The 22,438-nt window shown below is 35.9% G+C and overlaps 5 protein-coding genes across 8 annotated transcripts; all 5 read left to right on the plus strand.

The window, feature by feature from the left end:
* The first annotated feature begins 93 nt into the window (after nucleotides 1–93).
* Nucleotides 94–2,976, plus strand: LOC8286457 (E3 ubiquitin-protein ligase APD2). Its single transcript, XM_015723282.3, has 10 exons — nucleotides 94–502; nucleotides 598–704; nucleotides 787–912; nucleotides 1,094–1,190; nucleotides 1,319–1,393; nucleotides 1,478–1,560; nucleotides 1,745–1,891; nucleotides 2,051–2,114; nucleotides 2,244–2,586; nucleotides 2,708–2,976. The coding sequence occupies exons 1-10, from the start codon at nucleotides 109–111 to the stop codon at nucleotides 2,781–2,783; spliced, it is 1,512 nt and encodes a 503-aa protein (XP_015578768.1). The 5' UTR covers nucleotides 94–108; the 3' UTR covers nucleotides 2,784–2,976.
* A 142-nt stretch (nucleotides 2,977–3,118) lies between these two features.
* On the plus strand, nucleotides 3,119–6,469 carry LOC8286458 (protein O-glucosyltransferase 1). The gene is made up of 6 exons (XM_002525603.4): nucleotides 3,119–3,540; nucleotides 3,623–4,200; nucleotides 4,290–4,479; nucleotides 4,595–4,659; nucleotides 5,174–5,384; nucleotides 5,798–6,469. The coding sequence occupies exons 1-6, from the start codon at nucleotides 3,442–3,444 to the stop codon at nucleotides 6,128–6,130; spliced, it is 1,476 nt and encodes a 491-aa protein (XP_002525649.1). The 5' UTR covers nucleotides 3,119–3,441; the 3' UTR covers nucleotides 6,131–6,469.
* Nucleotides 6,470–6,957: 488 nt separating this feature from the next.
* Nucleotides 6,958–9,629, plus strand: LOC8286459 (probable pyridoxal 5'-phosphate synthase subunit PDX1). The gene is made up of 2 exons (XM_002525604.4): nucleotides 6,958–7,978; nucleotides 9,381–9,629. The coding sequence occupies exons 1-2, from the start codon at nucleotides 7,068–7,070 to the stop codon at nucleotides 9,451–9,453; spliced, it is 984 nt and encodes a 327-aa protein (XP_002525650.1). The 5' UTR covers nucleotides 6,958–7,067; the 3' UTR covers nucleotides 9,454–9,629.
* Nucleotides 9,630–10,877: 1,248 nt separating this feature from the next.
* LOC8286460 (phosphoinositide phospholipase C 4) lies at nucleotides 10,878–15,505 on the plus strand. 4 transcript variants are annotated; one of them, XR_003079883.2, is made up of 11 exons: nucleotides 10,878–11,380; nucleotides 11,478–11,674; nucleotides 12,152–12,287; nucleotides 12,368–12,595; nucleotides 12,685–12,893; nucleotides 13,011–13,128; nucleotides 13,899–14,051; nucleotides 14,146–14,232; nucleotides 14,392–14,712; nucleotides 14,896–14,960; nucleotides 15,270–15,505. XR_003079883.2 is itself a non-coding variant. In XM_025158539.2 (10 exons), exons 1-9 carry the CDS (start codon nucleotides 11,066–11,068, stop codon nucleotides 14,683–14,685), a joined length of 1,737 nt encoding a protein of 578 aa, XP_025014307.2. In that variant the 5' UTR covers nucleotides 10,881–11,065; the 3' UTR covers nucleotides 14,686–14,712; nucleotides 14,892–15,203. The 4 variants fall into 4 exon arrangements, 2 of the variants coding, with proteins under 2 accessions (XP_025014307.2, XP_002525651.2); XR_001535675.3 differs by having other exon boundaries at nucleotides 10,881–11,380; nucleotides 14,892–14,960; XM_025158539.2 differs by lacking the exon at nucleotides 15,270–15,505 and having other exon boundaries at nucleotides 10,881–11,380; nucleotides 14,892–15,203.
* A 2,097-nt stretch (nucleotides 15,506–17,602) lies between these two features.
* On the plus strand, nucleotides 17,603–21,094 carry LOC8286461 (phosphoinositide phospholipase C 4). The gene is made up of 9 exons (XM_002525606.4): nucleotides 17,603–18,224; nucleotides 18,338–18,534; nucleotides 18,633–18,768; nucleotides 18,878–19,126; nucleotides 19,216–19,451; nucleotides 19,546–19,663; nucleotides 19,751–19,903; nucleotides 19,989–20,075; nucleotides 20,201–21,094. Exons 1-9 carry the CDS (start codon nucleotides 17,925–17,927, stop codon nucleotides 20,492–20,494), a joined length of 1,770 nt encoding a protein of 589 aa, XP_002525652.3. The 5' UTR covers nucleotides 17,603–17,924; the 3' UTR covers nucleotides 20,495–21,094.
* Nucleotides 21,095–22,438: the final 1,344 nt, after the last annotated feature.

Genomic DNA, 22,438 nt, shown 5'->3' on the forward strand with positions numbered 1-22,438 from the left:
TTCTCTTTGTTTTTCCCCCAAAAAAAATAAAGACTAAATATTACATGTCACTAATTGATTGGTGTAGAAGCTGACAAGTTAACAAACTAACTGTCATGAAGGCAGTGAATGAACTACCATTCCGGAGGAGAAACAGAAAGACCGCTTGGTGAGAGACAGTTAATTGCTATCTCACTGTTTCTTCTTTCTCAAAATGCTGCTGTTCAATTCTGCAATTCCTTCACCTTCTTTAGACAGTTAATGGAAGAAGCTGACCATCCTTCTTCTTCCTCTTCAGTCCCTGTTGCTGAACCTTCTGCTTCTCAAGTACAAGAAGAAGAAGTGAGGAATGAGCAAATTGAAAATGGGAATAATTCTCACCACCAACGCAACCATCCTTCTTATTCTTACTCTTCCGCTCTACCTTACAGAGTTAACATATCCATATCCAATATGGCGCCCACTGAGATGACAGATGATGTCTGGTCATGCCTTGTTGTTCTTGTCACTTTTTGGTTCTTTGGTATTACACACACTACTCTTCTCTGTGTTTTTTATTTTAAGTTATCTTTTCTTACATATTCATACAGTAGATTATGGTCTTCCTCATTTTTGCAGCCTCCATGACTCTAATTCTTGGATTCTACGGCTCTGTCAACTTGGAATTGGGTCCAAATTGCTCCTATCTTATCAAAACCAACCCTTTATTTGTGCAATCTATCAAGGTCCACTTTCTTCTTTTCTCTTTCATTTTGTTTCTTGGGTTAATTGCTCGTGCTGCAAAATCTCATTAGGTTAATCAAACAGGTGGAGGAGGTAGATGAGCCAAAACATGGGCCTATGCTTTATGGATTTCACAAGCCTCCACCTATGGATGTTGAAACTACCTGGACTGAAACACACAAGGCACTTGTCCCCATCGATTTTCACAAGGCAATACTTTCCCACTCGATATCTTTGTTTTTATAATTTCTTTTCCAGTGCAATTTAAGTAGAATCAATTCTTGTATTTCTACTTGGCACTTGCTAACTCAAAGATATATCTAACTTGTGGTAGAGTTGTAGATCCTGTGTTATAATTTGATGTTTCAATTAGATTTTACCCCACCTGCAGGAGTGGGCATACTTCCTAAATAAAGGGTCGAAAGTGGCTATCTTTTACACAATAAAATCCCCAAGTTCGTCACCTTTGTCTCTTGTAATTGCTCAAGGTGATTCTTTCTTCTCCTGCTACCCTCTCTAGCCATGGAGCATTATATCTTCCTATTCCATTCTATTCTTTTTTAGATAATACTCTTCTACTCTTAACACTACAAAACATTTTTGGTTAATCCTGCAGGTAGAGACAGCCTTGTTGAGTGGATAGATGAGCCCTCATATCCCAATTCAACTCTGTCTTGGAATATTATCTTTGGTAAATACTATATATAAAAGGGATTGTTTGTTTCCTTCTTTGTTCTTTAGTGGTAATGGTTTAAATATCTTTTTTAATTATTAGGAAGTGGCAAAATCGAACAGGAAATTTCAGAGTCCTCTAATTATTATATAGCAGTGGGGAATTTGAACTCTGAGGATGTGGAGGTATTACTTCTTAACTTCTGACTCTATTTTCTGCTGCTATAGGAACATTTTAATTATTAGATCTTTGATGATGAATTGGGTTATTTTGAAGCTAGAAAGATTGTATGACATTATATTTTAAACAGGCAAGCTAACACCTACAGAACATGAGATGATTCATGTACAACTGTTGTGGATTGTACAGGTGGAATTGAAGTTCAGAATGAATGCTTTCATCTACAACACAACAAACGCATTCTATATGTGCTCCCTTGGTCACCGTCTTTGCAGTCTAAAGCTGTTTCTTTTAGGAACAAATGTTGCTGTCTTAACATCTCCGGTTCCTCAAGAGGTAAAACGGCTAAGAATATATAAATTGTTTAGAAACTAATTACTTTTAATCCTTGTATATGTCCAACAAGCATGGGAAAACCCCTGTTGCATTACTCTATATGGATTATGAAGTTGTTAGTTTACATTGGTGAAGGCCAATAAGTTGCTGCTGTTTCAGGGCGATGACTGGTATGTCAAAGTGTCTTATGGACCAAGATGGATGACATACTTCATTGGTTCAGGTTATTTTATTTTTCATTCATATATATATATATATATATATATATATTGTTATTACACTTATTTAAAAGAAACAAAATGCTGCTCATCTTTATATCGATCTGCTACTGTTTTCTTTTTTTTGCATGTAGGCTTCATGACTCTTTTAATCTTGTTTACCTTGAGATACTGTAAAATGTTCCAAGCTTCCAGTGGAGATGGAATCCAAGAGGGTGATAATTTGAGATCCGAACGAGCCCCATTGCTGTTACCGAAAGATGATGATGTCTCAAGCTGGGGTTCATCTTATGGTTCTACCTCACAGGAAGAGCATGAGGATTTGGATGAACTGCTTGCAATGAATTCAGGAGCGGGAAAACAATTATCAGAAGGGGAAAATCTCAATCGTCTTTGTGTCATTTGCTTTGATGCCCCAAGGGATTGCTTCTTTCTTCCATGTGGGCATTGTGCAGCCTGTTTTACCTGTGGAACAAGGTATTTTACAGTCTCTTGGTGTAAGGAATTGAGAAGTAGACATAATCCTGTATATTTCTTCCTCCTTAACTAGCTTTAAAGCATGATGAGACATCAATCCGATTCTGTTTTACTGCTGCAGGATTGCAGAAGAGCCTGGTACTTGTCCAATATGTCGTAGGAGTATGAAGAAAGTGAGGAAGATATTTACAGTTTGAGCATTATTTTGTAGATTGTCTTCAGAACTTTTTTTTTTTTTTTTTTTACCCCTCTTTACACTTTAGCGTACCTGTTTTTGTAGCAAGCTAAGGTTTGATGCAGGATTGTACAGAGAGTATTTGTTAGGAAAATTATAAGGTTTGAGAAAAAAAAAAAAGGAATTTTCAATCATGTTACCAAAGATTGGACTTCTATGCATTGCCTGTTATTATTGCTAACATAATTTCTTTAATTTTGATGGGCAATAATAGGCATGAGAAATAGTAAATGTTTGAGTATATATATAGTCTTCAGAGATATTGTCGAGGATCTTTGCATAATTCACCAAGAAAATGGAAAAGTCTACTGCAATTCTAGGTAATACTTTTATAAAAAGGGAATTATTAAAAAAAAAAAAAAAAAAAAGAAGCTTATAAAGTTTGCTTGGTTGATATCATTGGTGGGAGTGGGAGGAAGTTAATTTGAAAGAGAAGTCAAAGCATTCGCAACAAAGGGTAATCATTGAACAACAGAAAAAGAAGGGGAACACCAGCACCAGCACCAACAAATAGGGATAGCCAAAAAGCAGGCAAATGGAAACCCAATAATGCCGCCGAAAGCTAAACCAATCCAACAACAACAGCACCTTCACCTTCACCTCCACAAAATTCTCCTTCAATGACTGCACCACCACCGAAAGCAGCTGCTCGCGTGCCATCCTATCTCTTCCCTTGTCTCCTCGGCTTAGTTTCTCTCACCCTTCTTTTCTTCTACCAGGTAGATACATGTACATTGTCATTTACTTGCATTTCTTGATAATTGATAACAAATTTAATCCTTGAGGAATTTTATCAAACAGGTAGATAACTTCGCTTCTCGAACTAAAACAGTCGCAGGTCACAACTTAGACCCAACCCCATGGCACATTTTCCCACCTAGAACTTTCGATGAAGAAACCCGCCAAGCTCGAGCTTACAAAATTATACAGTGTTCTTATCTCACTTGCCCATATACCAACACCACCACCACCCGACGTCGTTCCCAGTCCTCCTCTCAAGCGAACGCAAAATGCCCAGAGTTTTTCAGGTTTATTCATCACGATCTACAGCCATGGGCACGGACGGGAATAACAAAGAAGCATATAGCGGAGGCCAAGAAATTTGCGGCTTTTCGGGTTGTGATATTTGAGGGACGATTGTATTTGGATCTTTATTATGCATGCGTGCAGAGCAGGATGATGTTTACAGTATGGGGACTGTTGCAGCTGCTAAATAGGTATCCTGGAATGGTACCTGATGTTGATATTATGTTTGATTGTATGGATAGGCCTGTTATTAACAAGACTGAACATATCTCCTTCCCTTTGCCTATCTTTCGGTATTGCACCACTCAAAATCATTTTGACATTCCCTTTCCTGATTGGTCCTTCTGGGGCTGGTAAGAATAATTCACTTTCACGTCTTTTTAAAGAAAAAAGAAAATCAATGAAGATGACAGCATTTTCACCTTAATCGAATCTCTTACAGGCCAGAGATAAATATAAGATCTTGGAATGAGGAGTTTCGAGATATTAAAAGAGGCTCTCAATCTAAAAGTTGGTCAAAGAAATGGCCTCGTGCATATTGGAAGGGAAATCCAGACGTTCTGTCTCCCATTCGTACAGAGTTAATGCAATGCAATCACTCCAGAAAATGGGGTGCACATATTATGCGACAGGTTTAGTTTGATTTAAATCGTCAAAAAGTCATCCTACTCTTTCTGTAAGTAATTGATATGAGAAGCTTAATTCCATAAACTATGTATTTGATGTTGTCTGTTTTTTCTGTCCCAGGATTGGGGAGAAGAAGCAAGAGCTGGTTTTGAGCGCTCCAAACTATCAAATCAGTGTAACTACAGGCGAGTATGATTCTCTGTGTAATGCGATGTACAATGTCATGGGGTTGTCCATGATCATATTACTTAATATGTATGCATCTCCTGTGAAGGAGACATCTAGTGTTCTATTTTATGTTGGGTACTCTTGCCTACGAAGTAAGATTTTTGTTTTTGTGTATGTATTTGGTTTATATGCATCATTTCTGGTCACCAACTCTGTGTTGCAAGCACAATCCACCCTCTCATTCCTATTGATAAAGATGTATTTCTTTCAGTGATAAAAATAAGGATTTTGCACTCTTTGGAGAAGTTCCTTGTTAGTTTTTAAGAACTTGGATGTCCTTGATGGGACTCAACGATTAGTTTTTAAGAACTTGGATGTCCTTGATGGGACTCAACGATGATGCATGTTGAGACTCAGTGCCTATAAGTTTTGTATAATATGTTGAAAATTCTTTTCTTCTTTTTTTTTTTAGTGCATTAGTTTTGCGTCTAATCTTATTCCTTTTTTCTGCTTTTCACCCACATCTTGTAGGTATAAAATCTATGCTGAAGGCTTTGCCTGGTCTGTGAGCTTGAAATATATCATATCTTGTGGTTCCCTTGCGCTAATAATTTCCCCACAATATGAAGACTTTTTTAGTCGTGGCCTTGTCCCTGCATCAAACTATTGGCCTGTCGCTTCTGATGAGTTATGCCGGTCTATAAAGTTTGCTGTTGACTGGGGTAATGCAAATCCATCCGAGGTATGTTCAACTTACTACTTGTTTTTTTACTCCTTGTCTATAGAAAACTTGATTTATGGTACAATGCCATATTTAGGGCTGATTATATTGTTGCATTTTAAGATCTGCCTCTTACCCAAATCAGCTTTCTGAGTTTATCTGGAGTAATCTACAGCAGTTATGGTGATAATGGTAATTAGTTGCTGTGTGTTGGCTTCTGTTCTGCGTTTGATGTGAACCTTTCTTTATGGATACAACTAGATCCTCAATTGACAAAGCAACAGATTGCTATTTGATACATTGCGCAAACTCTCATGATACTATTAGATTTGTTATTTGTTTATGACAGTGGACTAGCTGCACAATATTAGCAGCAGCATCCATTCTTCTCCTACAGATTCCAAATTCTGAATGTCCTAAAATGTCACGAACAGGCAGAGTCAATTGGAAAAGCAGGACAGGACTTTATGGAAACTTTAAGTATGGAGGGAGTCTATGATTACATGTTCCACCTCATAACAGAGTACTCGAAGCTGCAGGTCTTCAAGCCTGTGCTGCCATCATCAGCACTTGAGGTGTGTGCTGATTCTCTGCTTTGTTTTGCTGACCCAAAACAGAAGCAATTCCTTGAAAGATCAGCTGCCTTCCCTTCGCCAAAGCCGGCATGCAGTCTCCAGCCTGCCGATGGCAATGCAATAAAGAGTTGGTTACAAGAGAAACAGAGAGTAATGGAGGATGTGAGAAAAATGAAGAAGGTGAAAGTGTGAAGATAGTATTGGCATGGCAGGATACAAGCAGTCGAAGCACATAAAATTTTGAAGGTGTATAGTGCATTAGAAATCGAATTATGATGACAGATGAAAGATATGCAAGTTTGATGCCCAAAAAAGTATAGATGGAATGGAAGCCAAGGCTTAGTGTCTGAATTCAGATACTGCTAGCGATTCGGTTGAACAATAAAATTATTATTATTTCTTTTTTTCCCAAAATCTCTGCAGATTCCTATGTGGAAAAGCTGATGTATCTAAATGTGCATATGGATGTATAATACTTTATGCTCTCAGAAGAAGGTGCAAAGGCATTGGTAGATGAAATCTTTTTGTCTAGTTTAGCAATATTATTAATTTTAATAAATATATCTTAATCATCGTACCAATACAATTTTTTCAACAAAAATCTAATTAAATCTTTATTAGATAATGGATGATAAATTTAATAATTATATAATTCATATTCAAATATAAATCACTCATGGGAAATTAACGATCGTGGATGACAGGTAAAATTCTAAATAACGAGAAATAAGAACTTTCATTTTTGTTAGTTATATATAAATAAGGAGAAAAATATCCGAAGTTAAAATTTTTTCTAAATTAAAAATATATATATTTATTGCTACACTAAATCTATGCAATATAATTATAAATAGTTATAAAAATAAGAATTTTTCACAATAATGAAAACTACTTTAGTGTTACATTTTGTATTTACTGTAATGAAAAACATAAAAATATAAAATACTGAACTAAGAATTTATTTATAATATATTTTACTGATAATAGGGGGAAAAGGAAAGTTTATTACAGTAGTAGGTTTAGGTATATAACACATGTGAACGAGGGGATAGGCAAAGCCAAACAGAACAAATCCCTAGCCACTCTTCACTACCATCTCTCTCATTCATTTCTCTTTCCCTCACACACAATGGCAGATACCGGAGTAGTAACCGTCTACGGCAACGGCGCTCTTTATGAAACCACAAAAAAATCACCTTTCTCTGTCAAGGTAGGCCTTGCACAGATGCTCCGAGGCGGCGTTATAATGGATGTCGTAAACGCAGAACAAGCACGTATAGCGGAAGAAGCAGGTGCCTGCGCTGTCATGGCCTTGGAACGCGTCCCCGCCGACATCCGGGCGCAAGGCGGCGTTGCTCGCATGAGCGACCCTCAATTAATTAAAGAAATCAAACAAGCAGTTACGATTCCAGTGATGGCCAAAGCACGGATTGGGCATTTCGTGGAGGCACAGATATTAGAAGCAGTCGGCATTGATTACATCGATGAAAGCGAAGTACTGACCGTAGCGGACGAAGATAATCATATAAACAAACATAATTTCCGGATTCCATTTGTTTGCGGGTGCAGGAACCTGGGAGAAGCCCTGCGAAGAATCCGGGAAGGAGCGGCTATGATACGAACTAAAGGAGAGGCTGGGACTGGAAATATAATAGAGGCGGTTAGGCATGTGAGGTCTGTGATGGGAGATATTAGAGTGTTGAGGAACATGGATGATGACGAGGTTTTCACTTTTGCTAAGAAGATTGCTGCTCCTTATGACCTGGTTATGCAGACCAAGCAGTTAGGAAGGCTTCCCGTCGTCCAATTTGCTGCCGGTGGAGTGGCTACTCCTGCTGATGCTGCTTTGATGATGCAGCTTGGTTGTGATGGTGTGTTTGTTGGGTCTGGGGTGTTTAAGAGTGGTGATCCTGCCAGGAGAGCTCGTGCTATTGTTCAGGCTGTTACTCATTATACTGATCCTCATGTGCTTGCCGAGGTCAGTTGCGGTTTGGGTGAAGCCATGGTTGGAATTAATCTTAATGATGTTAAGGTTGAAAGGTACGCCAATCGCTCCGAGTAATACTTATTCAATTGCTTTGCTTCACATTCAATGTACTCTTCTTATACTATTTAGCTCTTCAACTTGTCAGACATTTACAAATTCAGATGTATCTCTGTTTTAAAGCTGCATTGCCCAGCTTGCTGTATTTTTAGAAATAATTGTTTATTCCAATTTTATATACACATCATTGTTTGAGGAGTTCCTCTATTTAGCTTAGTCATTCTACTTTCATTTTTATTTAGATGCTTTTGCTATTTTTTGGTTTAAGTGATCCGAATGCGAATGCTTTACTCCAAGAATCATAGTCTTAGCGGGCCTGATATCACATTGGCCTTTTTCTTTCTTCTTTTAGCTCTAGCAGTTGATGCTGATATCTCTTCCACTTACCAATTTTTTTCTGACTCTTATGGCTTTGCTTTATAAAAGAATGCTTTTGAACACTGCAATAGTGGATAGTAGAACATGCTTTTTACAGGCCTGGCTGCCTAGTTGAGCACTTTAATCACTTATCTCAAATAGCCATCTCTCTGCTCTGGCATCAGTTTATTTATGCTATGGATTATGAAATAATTTAGGCACCCGTGTAACTAGTTTGGTTCTATGTGTCTCTGCAACATCAAGCTGTTTTAGATTTGCGTGTATGGATGAAAAGTTTAGCAGCATGTTTAGGATGAACTATATTCACGTCATCATGAATTCTCATGCTAGTATTTCTGATTAGTCCTTTTGTTGTTGTATTTGGAGTTAGATTATAGAATTTATTTATTATTATTAATTTTTTAATCACATGTTGCAAGTGGTAGAGAGCAAAGACATTGTCAGTCGAGTCTATTTCAAGTGTTGTTTAGATAGTTGACTGGGTTATTTGGATGGATGAATGCTCTGATGCAAATGACTCTTATCCAAAATGGATCATTAGTGTGCCAATAAGCATCAATCAATGATTTTAGTAACAGAGAGCGGTGATGCGGTCTTAAAATCGATGAATGAAGCTTGATACTAATTGTGGTCAGCACCATTTCAACTTCATTTGTTGTAGATAGTTTATGCATCTTATTTTTCTTCAGCAGTGTCAAAAATTGTAGAGCAATATGATGTCTGGTTTTGTGTGTATTTGAGGGTCTCTAAGAATGTTTAATACTTTGCAGCGTGCATGTTAGGTAGACAGGAAAACAATTGCACTCTTGTTTGAAGCACGATGTCCTTCTTGTGTAGCCTGTATGGGCGACTGATATTTGCATGTGCCTAATCTGCATTATTTATTATGATATCTTATTCAAGCCTGGGTCACATGGACCCATTATGATTCGGCTCAATTTGATGTTGGGCTGCTGTCGTTTTGGTTAAAGAGTTTCATAGTGGTGGCACACTGAGCTAGAAGTTTGTCCACCTGTGCAGGTTGATGGGCGTGCGAGCGAAGACCAGTTGCTTTGCTGTGTGTGCCCAGATGGTATGTCATAAAATAATTTAAAGTTGGATTGGAGGTTATGAAAAATGGAAAAGAAGAATAAAAAGAGGCCATCAGGGGATTGGATGCGATTGCGTTATGTATTAGTTGGCCTCCAGTCCAATCCAATCCAATGAAAGCATAAAACCAATAAAGTGATTAATGGGTACAATTTATGAAATGTTTGGACAATTCTTGAATTTTCCAACCTGGCACTCCTATAAACCAAATATATATTACAACCCCACTCAAACTTATCAGAAAAGATTGCTTTGCTTGCCGGAAAAAGTGCATTAATCACAGCTTAATTTAATTTATATGAATAGTCACATCAGATATGGGTGGGTGGATTTTGTGAGACAATAACCCAAAAAAATAAAATAGAAAATAAAAGTGTTACCTAAGGCTAGAATTAGTTTAGGAGAGATTGCTTTGCTTTTGCTCATAAACGCGGCTACTTATTCATAGTCATATTATATTAAATAAATACCAGAATAGTAATGGCATCTCCTCGGAAGGGAATAATAAAAGCATGTGCAAATTGGAAGGATCTTTTAAATTAAAATTAGTAATATTAAAATAATATTCTTCTTTTTTTATTATCCGGAGATGATAAAAAGAAAATGGTGAAGGAGACTCCTCATCTGCCCCATCATATTCATATCCCTGCATACCATTCTTAATAAACCCAAAGCAATTCCATTCTTCTTTACCATTTTGTTTAATTGATTTAAGAATTTTAAAGAATAATGATTCCTTACCACTAAGAATCTTCCAATTATATTTTTTGTAATATTTATATATTCTATGATATATACTTTCATTTAACACATTAGCGTGTACTATTTTAATATTATCATTTAACAAAATTTGTATATCTATTAAATTAAATTAAAAATTAATATTCTAGATCTGTGTTAAACTATCAAAATAACCCATACCCTACAAACTTCTTTTTCTACCTCTTTTTATTCATGTAAAGTCTTTTTCAGATGATAAATTTATCAAAATGTGTTGCCATTGGAGGGAAATAAGAAATTAAAATATGATTATAAAATCATTGTCCAAATTGAAACCGAAATTTTTAATTATTATAGAGATGTTAATATATGTAATAATAATAATTTAATAAAAATTGATATCTCCCATTGTGTTAGGTAGGAAGTGTGTGAAATTGAAACTTTATAACAACTAACCGCAAAAGAGATTAAAATATGAGCTGTAACAGAAGAAGCAGATACCGAGAAATGGAATAATAAGCAAATGAAGGAAAAAAAGAAGATAGTTTGTAATTAGAGATTATCAACTTTAATTTCAACGCCGCTGATATTTAATTTGGATTTTATTTATACTATTAATTACCAAAGCAGCGTTACATTAGAGGTAAAGCCAAAAGGTTAACCAGTAAGATTTAATTAAATAAAAAGAGCGGGAAAGTCAAGCGTTGAATTTAATAATATACAGACACAGAATAATTCTTAAAAGAGACGATCACGGAGAGAGAAAACTGAAAGAAACAGAGAGAACGCATCTGTCTATCAGTGTTTCTTCTTCTTCTTTATTGATTTGAACCTCCTCAAAATCAATCCTTCCCTTCCTTTCTTTTCTTCACTTGCTTCCTCCCGATACAAAGAAAATGGGGAGCTATAGGATGTGTATGTGCTTCATTCGCAAGTTCAAAATCATGGACTCTGAGCCACCGCCGGACGTCAGGGATGCCTTCAAGAATTACACTGAAGGTTCCCTCCACATGACTCCCGACCACCTCCGCCGTTTCTTGCTCGATGTCCAGCATGCCGACGCTGCCACCTCCGACGCTGACAAGATCGTCGACCAGATTTTTAACAACAGACATCACATTGCTAAGTTTACTAGACGTACTCTCACTCTCGATGATTTCCACCATTATTTGTTCTCTCCAGATCTCAATCCTCCTATTCTACCAACTGAGGTTTTTTGTTTTCTTCTTTTTGATTTACTCGCTCTTCTTACAGTTTTTCATTATTATTTAATTGTTGTTGTCTAATATCTCTGCTTCGTGTTTTCAGATTCACCAGGACATGACAAAACCATTGTCTCATTATTTCATATTTACGGGCCATAACTCCTACCTAACTGGAAACCAGCTCAGCAGCGATTGCAGTGATGTTCCCATTATAAATGCTCTGAAGAGAGGTGTCAGAGTTATTGAGCTTGATTTATGGCCTAATTCCTCCAAAGATGATATTGATGTTCTCCATGGAAGGTATTGCTCTTTCATTCATTTCCAGCACTTGCTTAATTTGATCACTCAAAAACCCGACTGTAGCTTCCTCACTGACCTTGGCGAGGTAATTGATTAATGACTTCTATTCTTTTATGGGTACTCTCGAGTATTTTGCAGCAATCGACAGTAGATTTCTTTAGGTACCATCCAGCAAATAAAGCAGGTTTTAATTTAGTATATATTATGTGGAACCAAAAATTCAACAGTTCAATATTTAACTATGTTACATTCTATTTCGAGGTTCCAAATTCCAGAAATTATTAGAAATGCAAACACGCCCACCTCATGATTTAACAAAGATCTTGGACTGTTGATCATCCTAGTAGATCTTTTATACATGTATTATACATCAGTTAACAAACAATCTAAATTGTATTAATGTGAACTTTGATAATTCCAATTATTCTTTCAGTTTTCTGGCTCTTGGTTGTCATGTGTACTCTTGAATTATTGCAGGACTCTCACCGCTCCTGTGGGACTCCTTAAGTGCTTGAAATCAATCAAAGAACATGCCTTTTCATTCTCCCCATATCCTGTTATAATAACCCTTGAAGACCACCTTACCCCAGATCTTCAAGCTAAAGTAGCTCAGGTGAATTTTTTTCTCCCCTATATGGAGAAATTCTTTTCTTTGAAGGGCAGTTTACTGATTGCAAATGCTTTTGCTGTTAGATGATCACTGAAATATTTGGGAATATGCTGTATTCTCCCGAGTGTGACTGTTTACAAGAGTTGCCTTCTCCAGAAGATTTGAAGCATCGCATAATTATTTCAACAAAACCTCCCGAGAAGTTTCATAAGTCTAAAAGTGTCAAGATCAAGGGAAATAATTCTCAAAAGGATAAGGATTCTGATGATGATGCATGGGGGAAGGAATCTGATCAAGAAGATGGTGAATCGGTGTGTTAACTAGAAATGTGTTCTTTTCTCCTTTTACTACCTATCTAGTTTCATATAAACCTCAAACAGTTTTTGCTCTTTGCTTGCAGAGTGATAGTGATTCAAGTGAAGCTAGTGATGACGAGCTAAACCATTTAGGAGTAGATCCATACAAGCGTCTAATTGCTATTCATGCTGGAAAGCCTAAGGGTGGCTTAAAGGAGGCGCTAAAAGTTGACCCCAATAAAGTTAGACGCCTTAGTTTGAGTGAGAAGGCACTAGTTAAGGCTACTGAAAATCACGGAATGGATGTAATTAGGTGATTATTCGTATCAGACTTCTAGTGCAAGATGCCCGAATGGTTGATATTTTCTTTTAACTCTATTTTACTTAAGATTTCCAACCACGATCCATCATTTGCAATCTCTATGTACAGATTCACCCAGAAGAATATCTTAAGGGTATATCCTAAAGGTACTCGGTTTACCTCTTCCAATTACAAGCCACTTATTGCTTGGATGCATGGAGCTCAAATGGTTGCATTCAATATGCAGGTTTGGTTCAGCTTTCTTTCTTCAAGTTGCTGGGATTGTGTCACTTAACAGTCATGTTATTTTGCTGCTCATCTTTGAAATGGTAAAATAATGTAATGAAGATCGATAAAGACCTTTAGAAGTAACATATGTTTGACAGGTTGCAAATGATTCAGAATTCACCTGGTATCTGGAATCAATCTTCAGCAGTAATGCTACTCATTCTCATTTGTACTATGTTAGGGTCGTTTAGTTATTTAAGCTCCTTGGTTGTTTAAAATTTGTTTTTTGTCATCTCCATTCTCAAATTGCTGGAAACTTAATTGCTTTGTTCGGTTCTAAGATTTGTGGCGATATTATTAGCTCATGTGAATAGAAAAACGGTAGGATGTAAGCTTGCTATATTCTCTTCTTTCAAGGATGGTAGTCAGATAAGTTAGTGCTTTGTCTATAATTTAATAACGCAATATATGAAGATCAAGTGTGAGGGATGAGTAATTTACTAGTGAAAGTGGTCAGAGGGTGACTCGAAATAGGCAGGGACAGCATCAAATCAGTTAGGATAGTCGGTAGAATCCAAATATTGAATCAATTTCAGAGAAGGAAAGAACAAACAAGAGAGGAAGAGAATCAACTGTCTAAATTTTGTAACTCTTGAGCTATATGCTACTAGCTGTTTAAGTGAGCAATATTACTCTTTTTAATTTTTAACCATTTGATTGAGACATTTATGATATGCTTGCTGATGATGTTTCTATCTGAGGCTGAGTATCGATCCTTCTACATAACAGGGATATGGTAGAGCTCTCTGGCTGATGCATGGGATGTTTAGGGCCAACGGAAGTTGTGGTTATGTGAAGAAGCCTGATATACTGATGAATGTGGGTCCACATGGTGAAGTGTTCAATCCTAAAGCCAAACTGCCAATAAAGAAAACTTTAAAGGTGAGTGCATGGTGCCAAGTTTGTTAATACTAACCACCTCCCATTTCCCTTTCCTGGACAGCTTTCAAGAACTTGTACTTTTATCACTTGACAGGTGAAAGTGTATATGGGAGATGGATGGCATTTGGATTTTAAACCAACGCACTTTGATTTGTATTCTCCACCAGATTTCTACACCAGGGTAGGTTGGGATTGTGAGAAATTTCTTTACTTTATGCTTACTGTATTCAAACACATTCGTAGAAGCAAGGATTGTTAAATTTGCAACCTGTAATTGTTGCATCTGATAATCAAGTCAATACTTTCTCATTGCAATATTCATCTGTTAATTAAATGGCAGGTTGGCATAGCAGGAGTGCCAGCTGATGTGAAAATGGAGAAAACCAAAATAAAAGAGGATAACTGGACACCTGTTTGGAATGAAGAGTTCACATTTCCATTGACTGTTCCTGAATTAGCTTTACTTCGAATTGAAGTTCATGAGTACGATATGTCTGAAAAGGATGATTTTGCTGGCCAAATTTGCTTTCCTGTTTCTGAACTGAGACCAGGAATTCGGGCCGTCCCTCTTTTTGATCGAAAGGGAAAGAAGTTGAATTCCTCGAGGCTTCTGATGCGGTTTGAGTTTGTTTAAGTCTAGCCCAGATGTTTTATAGTCCATGTATGTAATTTACTTGAATTATTCAGCAATTTTGATGTCCATGTTATTTCTATATAGCAATACTCTTGATTTTTTTTTTTTAAATCTTTTGAGCTGTTATGAACTTATTGTTATATATGTTTATGTATTATCGATTGTAAATAATTATCTTGTTTAATTAATTTTATTTTTATTCATAGGAAGGCCGGTGGGCTAGAGGCCAGAGGCTACAATATAGGAGTAGTCATCTCTTTACACTCTGTATAAAGGTAAAAACTCATCTATTATAAAGAGAAAGACTCAAGACTCGAATAAGAGATATGTCACTTTGAAGAGTAGAGGCTATTGTCACTTGAGCTAGAAGTAGAAGTGTTTTTCTTTAATTAATTGATATGAAAGAGAATTTAGGTTCCATATTTGAAGCGGTTTCTTACTTGTTCATACTTACCAAGTAACCAAAGGTGCTTTGCTTTGCATGTAGAATGAATTTCTTCTTCATTGTAGCATATTTTAGATGGAAGCTTCCATTTATTATTAATTTTGTTAACCTTATTTTTGCATATTCTTGCATTCTGCAGACTCAAGAGATCATGCACGTGATTTCTTAATCAGGACAACTTCGTCTATTGCACTTTAATAAGCCAAATTCCAAGCAATACGATTTTCTTTTTTTTCTAAAATTTCTTTTGTGAATTCTGGGGTTTTATGATTTTATCACATGAAATTTGTAAGCAAAGAAAGAAAAACAAAAAGATTTGAAGAAAGTAGAGACGCAGAAGGAAAGGGATATGCAGATAAGAAATTTGCTGTTAAACAGAGATACTTGGCAAATGGAGTAAGTGCACCTCATTGTCTTTGGCACTCAGTGCATCCTTTTTCAATGGAATATGTTCTTTGATTGTTCATGGCATTTTCCCTAGTTACCCAATCCATCTCTGTTTTCGAGCTCTGAATCTGCATCAATTTTAGTCTATTGATTTTCTTGTTTTTTGGCTTTTCAGTGCGTAGAAACACAGATATGTTCCCATTTTATTCTGCTAAATGGTTATCTATAGAGATATATGAATAGATCATATATGTATAAGAGTCCTATTCATTCTTTTTTCTTCCTACACAAATATTCACTTGTTTGCAATTTCTCTTGTTTAATTAGACACACCAAATAAAGCCATTTCTTGATGCAATTTTTATTGGTAAATTTGAATCTGATACCCACTTATAAAGAGAATCATTCTTCTTTTTTCTTTTATTAAATCACCCCCTTGAAAGATTTGAAGTTTTAACTCTGTTTTTTTCTCAAAAAGAGAAACAAGTAGATGGTACAATTGTTTACAATAAAAGAGAACAAAAAGTCTAGAATAGATGCTAAATATGGGGCGTAAATATAGAGAAAGAAAGGTACAAATTAAATACATTGTCATCATCTTGCAGAAGTGAAATATAATGTTAAAGCAGTAGATTAGCTGTAAGAAGAGTTTTATGGTGACATTCCAAAACAAATATACATATATATATATATATGGTGGCTCCATCCCTTGAAACATAGGGACAGGGGGCATTCATATTCAATTAGCACAGTGGCGTTCAAATTAGCTGGTGATGGTCAATTGCCAATGGCTAGCTTTTTGTAGGAATTATTCTTGTGGGAAGAAAAGTTGGTCGATCAAATTTGAACAAAAATCAATAGAAAAGAAAATAAATGTGTCCCTTTCTGAATTCTGAATGAATAGTTCTTTTCTTACTTTCTTTGGTTTTTTCAATGCAGAAAGAAGTACAATGCTTTCTGCTCCCTCTTCTCTTTCCTTTTGCCTACATATATCAATCAGATTTTATTCTTCCTTTTGCTTTTTATTTTTGTATTTTTATTCTTAAATTGTGGGGTATTTAGTAGATCATATAAATTAAGTCTTTCTTAACCCTGCTGCTGCTGCTGCATAAAATCACATACACTCTTGGCTCTTCTTTTCTTATGATAATACTACTTTTTTATTTATAACTAAAATGGGGGAAAAACATAAAATTAAGATGTCTACTGTTCAAAGTCGAAAAGCTCAAACACTATAATCAATACAAAACTGAAATTGAGGTCTTTCCAATTGTTATAGCAGATTGAAGTAAATGGTGGCTGTTGCATTGAAAGATTGACCTTCTTGGATGTGTTACAAAGCCTGAGGGAGGAATCACCTGCATAAATTCGCAACCCACAACAGTCACAACATATCCAATATCATGAAATAAGCCACACTTAAATTTTGCAGTGCTATAAACCCGTTTACATGTCATACAAATAAGAATATATTGAAGCATAAAATCTGAACTTCTTTTCACAGCAGCTTTGACCAGATTGTCTGTTCTCTTAAAGGTGTGAGAAAATGAAACTGAGTTCAGTTCTTTGAGATAGTTTCTTAAATGATAACCCGCATTTTCCATGGAAAAGAACCATAATTGCTATTATTCCGTTGAATAGCATTAATCGAACCATATTCAAAACACAATTTCTCTATTTATGCATGCATCATTCGCAATTGAAGGTTCCGTAGCTTTTAAGGAAGCTCTTCCCTCTGCTTCATTCGAATCCATAAAAACTATTCTGTGGTCAAGAACATGTGTTTCTGCTCTGTAATTGTTAATTATAAAAAGAAAAAACTAGATTACAAGAGAACCTTCTCTGTTTCCTGCGGATAGTTACTACTTCATACATAGTCATGTGATGGTTAAGCATCTCAAAGTGCTGCATCTCTATATAAATTTAGTGGTAACCTTTTTCTCTTTGTCACAAGGGGAATCTTTTACATATATAAATATTCCCATGTTTATTAATTAAAACCAATAATTAAAAGTAAAAGAGAATTCTTCTGTGCTTCATTTCACGATATAAATTAAAAACAATAGCAACCAAAATGTGAAAATGCTGATTAAAAATATTGTTGATGATTCCTTTGTTTGACTCGCAGTGGTGCATACACGGAGTAATTAACTCCATCAGCTTTATCCATCGTATAAGAAGCTGGGAGATTAAATGTTGAGGAACAGCTCAACTGAGATGCTTTTCAGAAAAATCTAACCTTATTAGCCACTCTCATATAACCAATCCATCTGTCTAAAACAACGTCCAAAGGGCATACAAAGAATCCTGAGTCACACTCCATCATAAGGAAAAAATAAAAATAACTAGCTTTTCTTTAGCAGACTCCTTTAGCAGAGCTTGCTATCTCAAGGGTGCAGGAAGAGTTATGAAGATGTTCTTTAGTGGGAAGTTTAGAATCATGGAGATCGGACCTCCATCAGACGTGAAGGAATCATTTATGAAGTACAGTGAGGGAAGGAGTCACATGACTGCCGAGCAGCTGCAGCGGTTCTTGGTGGAAGTTCAGGGTGATAATGCAGCTTCAATCTCTGAGGCTGAGTTGATTCTGGATCAGGTTTTGCAAAAGCGGCATCATATGACAAAGTGTGTTCGGAACAGTCTCACTCTTGATGATTTTCACTATTTCCTTTTTTCAACAGATCTTAATCCACCTATTAGTGATCAGGTATATATGAAGAGACCCCATCTTTAGTTTACTGTGGTTGGTTCTAATTCTTTATTAACTAGGAAAATAAAAGAATTGATGTTTCTTAACATCTAATAAATTATTACATTCAGGTGGTGCAAGATATGACAGCACCTTTGTCCCATTATTTCATATATACTGGCCATAATTCATATTTGACTGGAAACCAAATCAGCAGTAACTGCAGCGACATCCCTATTGAAAAGGCACTCAAGAGAGGTTTGAGAGCAGTTGAACTGGATGTATGGCCAAATTCGGCAAAGGATGATGCGCTTGTTCTTCATGGGTGGTATGCAATCAACATATATTTCCCTTTTTCCATTTTCTGGTTGTTTTCTTCTTTGCTGTCTTTATATTTGCTCAAACTATTCTTACTTATCAATGTAGGACATTTACAGCTCCTGTGAAGCTAATTAAGTGTTTGAAGTCCATTAAAGAGCATGCCTTCTCTGCATCTCCATACGCAGTGATAATAACTCTTGAAGACCACCTCACTGAGAATCTTCAGGCCAAAGCAGCTCAGGTACTCCTTATGTCCTTCCTTCCATGAACACTGAACCCCATTTTTACCCAGAAGTACAGTCTAAATCTCTTGTGCATTTTCTGTTTTTTCTTTTCTTTTCTTTTTCTAGATGATTGTTGAGACATTTGGAGATATGCTGTTTTATCCGAATACTGAATGCCTAGAAGAATTCCCTTCACCTGAGGAATTGAAATATAAGATCATTATATCAACCAAATCCCCGAAAGAGAAAGGAGACCTTGGAGTGGAGACCATGAAAGTAAAGGAAATTAACTCACTGAAGCAAAACGATTCTAGTGAAGATATGTGGGAGAAGGATCTATCAGAAATTTCAGTTCATCAAGAAGATGATGGAAAGGTGTGCTACAACTCTTTCATGTATATAGTTCTTCTCAAAAAAATTTATCTTTCTACGTGGTTGGTTCAATTCGCATGATTGAACTGCAGAGTGATGGCGATACAAGTGATGAGAATCAGAATGATGAGTGCATTAATGCATGTGAACAAGAATTGAGGCCAAGAGAAGCACCTGCATACAAGAATCTGATTCTGATTAATGCTAGAAAGCCCAAGGGTGGGTTAAAGCAAGCACTCAAAGTTGAGCTGGATAAGGTCAGACGCCTTAGCTTGAAGGAGCAAAAATTTGAAAAGGTTATTGCATCCCATGGAACAGATGTTGTAAGGTAGCATGTCTTTAATATTTTCAATTTACTGCTTTCGCATGAATGTTTCTCAATTTGCAGGCCGGAATTAATCTAATGCAAGCACTGTATGCAGATTCACTCAGAGGAACATTTTGAGGATATATCCTAAGGGTATCCGAATTGACTCCTCCAACTACAAGCCAATGAATGGTTGGTTACATGGAGCTCAAATGGTTGCCCTTAATATGCAGGTTTTGCTCTCTCTTCCTCGTTGAATTGCCAAATTCTTAAGCGTTTTCATAGTTCCTAAATCAACAACAATTTCTGGCAAATGGCAGGGATATGGTAAGCCTCTCTGGTTGATGCATGGGATGTTTAGAGCAAATGGTGGGTGTGGCTATGTCAAAAAGCCTGATTTTCTGATGAATGTGGGTCCAGAAAATCAGGTGTTCAATCCTAAAGAGAAGTTGCCTGTGAAGAAAACTTTAAAGGTGAGTATGCAGTCGGACTAACATCAGTTACTCTCATCTTTAATTTCCTTTCTTAGTGATTCTAATGTTTGTTTCTCGGCATCAGGTTAAAATTTATATGGGAAATGGATGGCACCTGGATTTTAAGCGAGCGCAATATGCTTTATTTTCCTCACCAGATTTCTATATCAGGGTAAGTTGGAGATCACTATTAGTATGTTAAGAAAATCTAATTATTCTGCAAATCGATTCTATAGAGATTAGAAGGACTAATATAATTTCCTTTCTGCGTATTTTTACTGGATCCGTGGAGAGAAGGTTGGCATGGCAGGGGCACCAGCTGATAATACAATGAAGAAAACGAAGAAAAGGGAGAACAATTGGACACCCATTTGGAATGAAGAGTTTATATTTGCATTGACAGTTCCAGAGTTGGCTTTGCTTCGTGTTGAAGTTCATGACCGTATCATGCCTGAGAAGGATGATTTTGCAGGTCAGACATGTTTGCCTGTCTCTCAATTGAGACCAGGCATCCATGCAATCCCCCTGTTTGATCGCAAGGGAAATAAGTTCAGTTCAATGCGACTTCTCATGAGATTCGAGTTTCTTTAGGAAGTGTCAACACTTATTTCCTTACATAAATGATCATCCATTTTTTCAGGCAAAGTATCCATTAATAGCAATTCATTTCTATGTACATGCCTTGCAGTAATCAATGAGTATGCTGCTGTCAACATTTCTTTCATTGAAGATTGACAGGAGGAGCAAGTAATTGAAAATTTGTGAGCTTTAAAAATGCCCAATTAACAGACTCTGACTTCATATCAGAACCTCGATACAAGAACAAATTTGTGGTTAACTCGAAAAAGAAATAGACAAACTGCGAAGAGGAAAATGTAATATCATCATCACTCGGTGGCTTGCAAATGCATAAACGAACTATTTAAGGGTAAAAACTAATTCATGCCTCTTATATGAAAAATGAATTCAGCAGCATGTTTAAACTAAAAGGTGGTGTAATTTAGAAGAGCGACAGTCTGACCTTCCTGGATGAACATATTAAATAGGAATGAGAATATGTAAATTATGAACAGTCACTTGCAGACATAATTATGCTTCTGTGATAGAAGGGTACTGCTTCCAACTTGGTACCCGGAAGTAAGTTGCACACATTTGTCTATATTCTATTGAAGATCACCCTTTCTCTAATTATCTACAGAATTCTTTCTCTACAATTTTGCATCTATCCAATAATTAAACAAAAAAAACTAACTTAGACATCTCGTTCATTCTTGAATCATATATTTTCTTTATTACGAAGAATATATCTAAAAATTAGAAATTCAATACGCCTTAATTTATTTATTTTTTAAATGATTTAAGAGTTTAAATTTAAAGGATGAGAAAATAATTTTTAAATATATTCTTTTTATTTTTCTTTGTTACTTTTTATTTTTTAAGTTGCATTCTCCTTTTTTATTCATAATTTTTTTGTTTATTAATTAAAAGTTAATAAGAGAGTAGAATAGAATATTATTATAACACACGATATTTTAAGATAAATTAAAATAAAAAATATAATTATTTATAATTTAATAATGAGACGAATAAAAAATATTGGTGGGGCTGCTCTTATCAATATTATAAAAATTAGCTTGGCTCCTTATTCTTATTCTGAGTGTATGCCTAGAAATAAGATGTGAGTGCCTAAAAAGTGGATGAGTGAGAGAATACATGAGTGCAAGTATGTGGCAGAGTGACGGAAGATGAATGGTGAGAGTGAACGGGTTGTCGAAGCCTTTCAAAATAAATTACTGATTTTTCTAAACTAACTTGTAGAAATAGTAAAACCAGGTCGAATTCTAAGGGAACCAATGTGGATAGCTTCTCAAAGTAAAATAAAAGGGGGGTTTTTGAATGTTTGAATCAAAATTATAAATAAGCAGAAAATAATGAAGGCTGAATAGTAAATAAAAATCAATCTTAACAAATTTCCAATTCAAGAGTGCTAATTCCATCCAATTGTAATCATGATCATAGGCTAAAATATTAATTCTTCTATTCAAGTACTTAGTCTACTTATTCGAAAAAGCCGCAATAAGTGTAATTCTCCTAATATAATTGACTCAAACCCAACATCCAAATCAAAACTTACCATTAGTCAACTGGGCACGATAGCGTTCCATATCAACTTAATGATAGCATTAAGAATAATGAGAATGACTAAACCAACATTAATTTAATTGAGATAACTGCAATTGAAATAACCTTGTTCCTTTATTTCCCTAGAGCCTATCATGCAAGCTATGTAATTCGAATAAGCCGTAATCACACACACATGAGCCAGCTCCTTGCTACTTGTGTCAATCGTTCATGACAATTACGGATCACAAACTCAAAGTTTAGCAATAGAAAAATCAATATCAAAGTTGTGTCGTCAGTTCAATCAATATCAATAATTCATAAATAATAACAAAAAGAAATAAAGAATACTTGAATTAAAGAAGAATTCTGTTAAGCTCAAAGCCTCACAAAATCACAATTGGAATTTATTCA

The sequence above is a fragment of the Ricinus communis genome, chromosome 1 (genome assembly GCF_019578655.1).
Source record: "Ricinus communis isolate WT05 ecotype wild-type chromosome 1, ASM1957865v1, whole genome shotgun sequence".
Lineage (NCBI taxonomy): Eukaryota > Viridiplantae > Streptophyta > Magnoliopsida > Malpighiales > Euphorbiaceae > Ricinus > Ricinus communis.

Excerpts from the sequence above, each read along its gene's own strand:
- LOC8286457 (XM_015723282.3), top strand. The coding sequence starts at position 109 with ATGAACTACCATTCCGGAGGAGAAACAGAAAGACCGCTTGGTGAGAGA. Across the intron at positions 503-597 it reads TGTCACTTTTTGGTTCTTTG|CCTCCATGACTCTAATTCTT; the intron begins GTATTACACACA and ends TCATTTTTGCAG. Across the intron at positions 1,892-2,050 it reads CATCTCCGGTTCCTCAAGAG|GGCGATGACTGGTATGTCAA; the intron begins GTAAAACGGCTA and ends CTGCTGTTTCAG.
- LOC8286458 (XM_002525603.4), top strand. The coding sequence starts at position 3,442 with ATGACTGCACCACCACCGAAAGCAGCTGCTCGCGTGCCATCCTATCTC. Across the intron at positions 3,541-3,622 it reads CCCTTCTTTTCTTCTACCAG|GTAGATAACTTCGCTTCTCG; the intron begins GTAGATACATGT and ends TTTATCAAACAG. Across the intron at positions 4,660-5,173 it reads TCAAATCAGTGTAACTACAG|GTATAAAATCTATGCTGAAG; the intron begins GCGAGTATGATT and ends CACATCTTGTAG.
- LOC8286459 (XM_002525604.4), top strand. The coding sequence starts at position 7,068 with ATGGCAGATACCGGAGTAGTAACCGTCTACGGCAACGGCGCTCTTTAT. Across the intron at positions 7,979-9,380 it reads AATGATGTTAAGGTTGAAAG|GTTGATGGGCGTGCGAGCGA; the intron begins GTACGCCAATCG and ends CCACCTGTGCAG.
- LOC8286460 (XM_025158539.2), top strand. The coding sequence starts at position 11,066 with ATGGGGAGCTATAGGATGTGTATGTGCTTCATTCGCAAGTTCAAAATC. Across the intron at positions 11,675-12,151 it reads ATTGATGTTCTCCATGGAAG|GACTCTCACCGCTCCTGTGG; the intron begins GTATTGCTCTTT and ends GAATTATTGCAG. Across the intron at positions 12,894-13,010 it reads CACGGAATGGATGTAATTAG|ATTCACCCAGAAGAATATCT; the intron begins GTGATTATTCGT and ends CTCTATGTACAG.
- LOC8286461 (XM_002525606.4), top strand. The coding sequence starts at position 17,925 with ATGAAGATGTTCTTTAGTGGGAAGTTTAGAATCATGGAGATCGGACCT. Across the intron at positions 18,769-18,877 it reads TTCAGGCCAAAGCAGCTCAG|ATGATTGTTGAGACATTTGG; the intron begins GTACTCCTTATG and ends TTCTTTTTCTAG. Across the intron at positions 19,664-19,750 it reads TGGTTGCCCTTAATATGCAG|GGATATGGTAAGCCTCTCTG; the intron begins GTTTTGCTCTCT and ends GGCAAATGGCAG.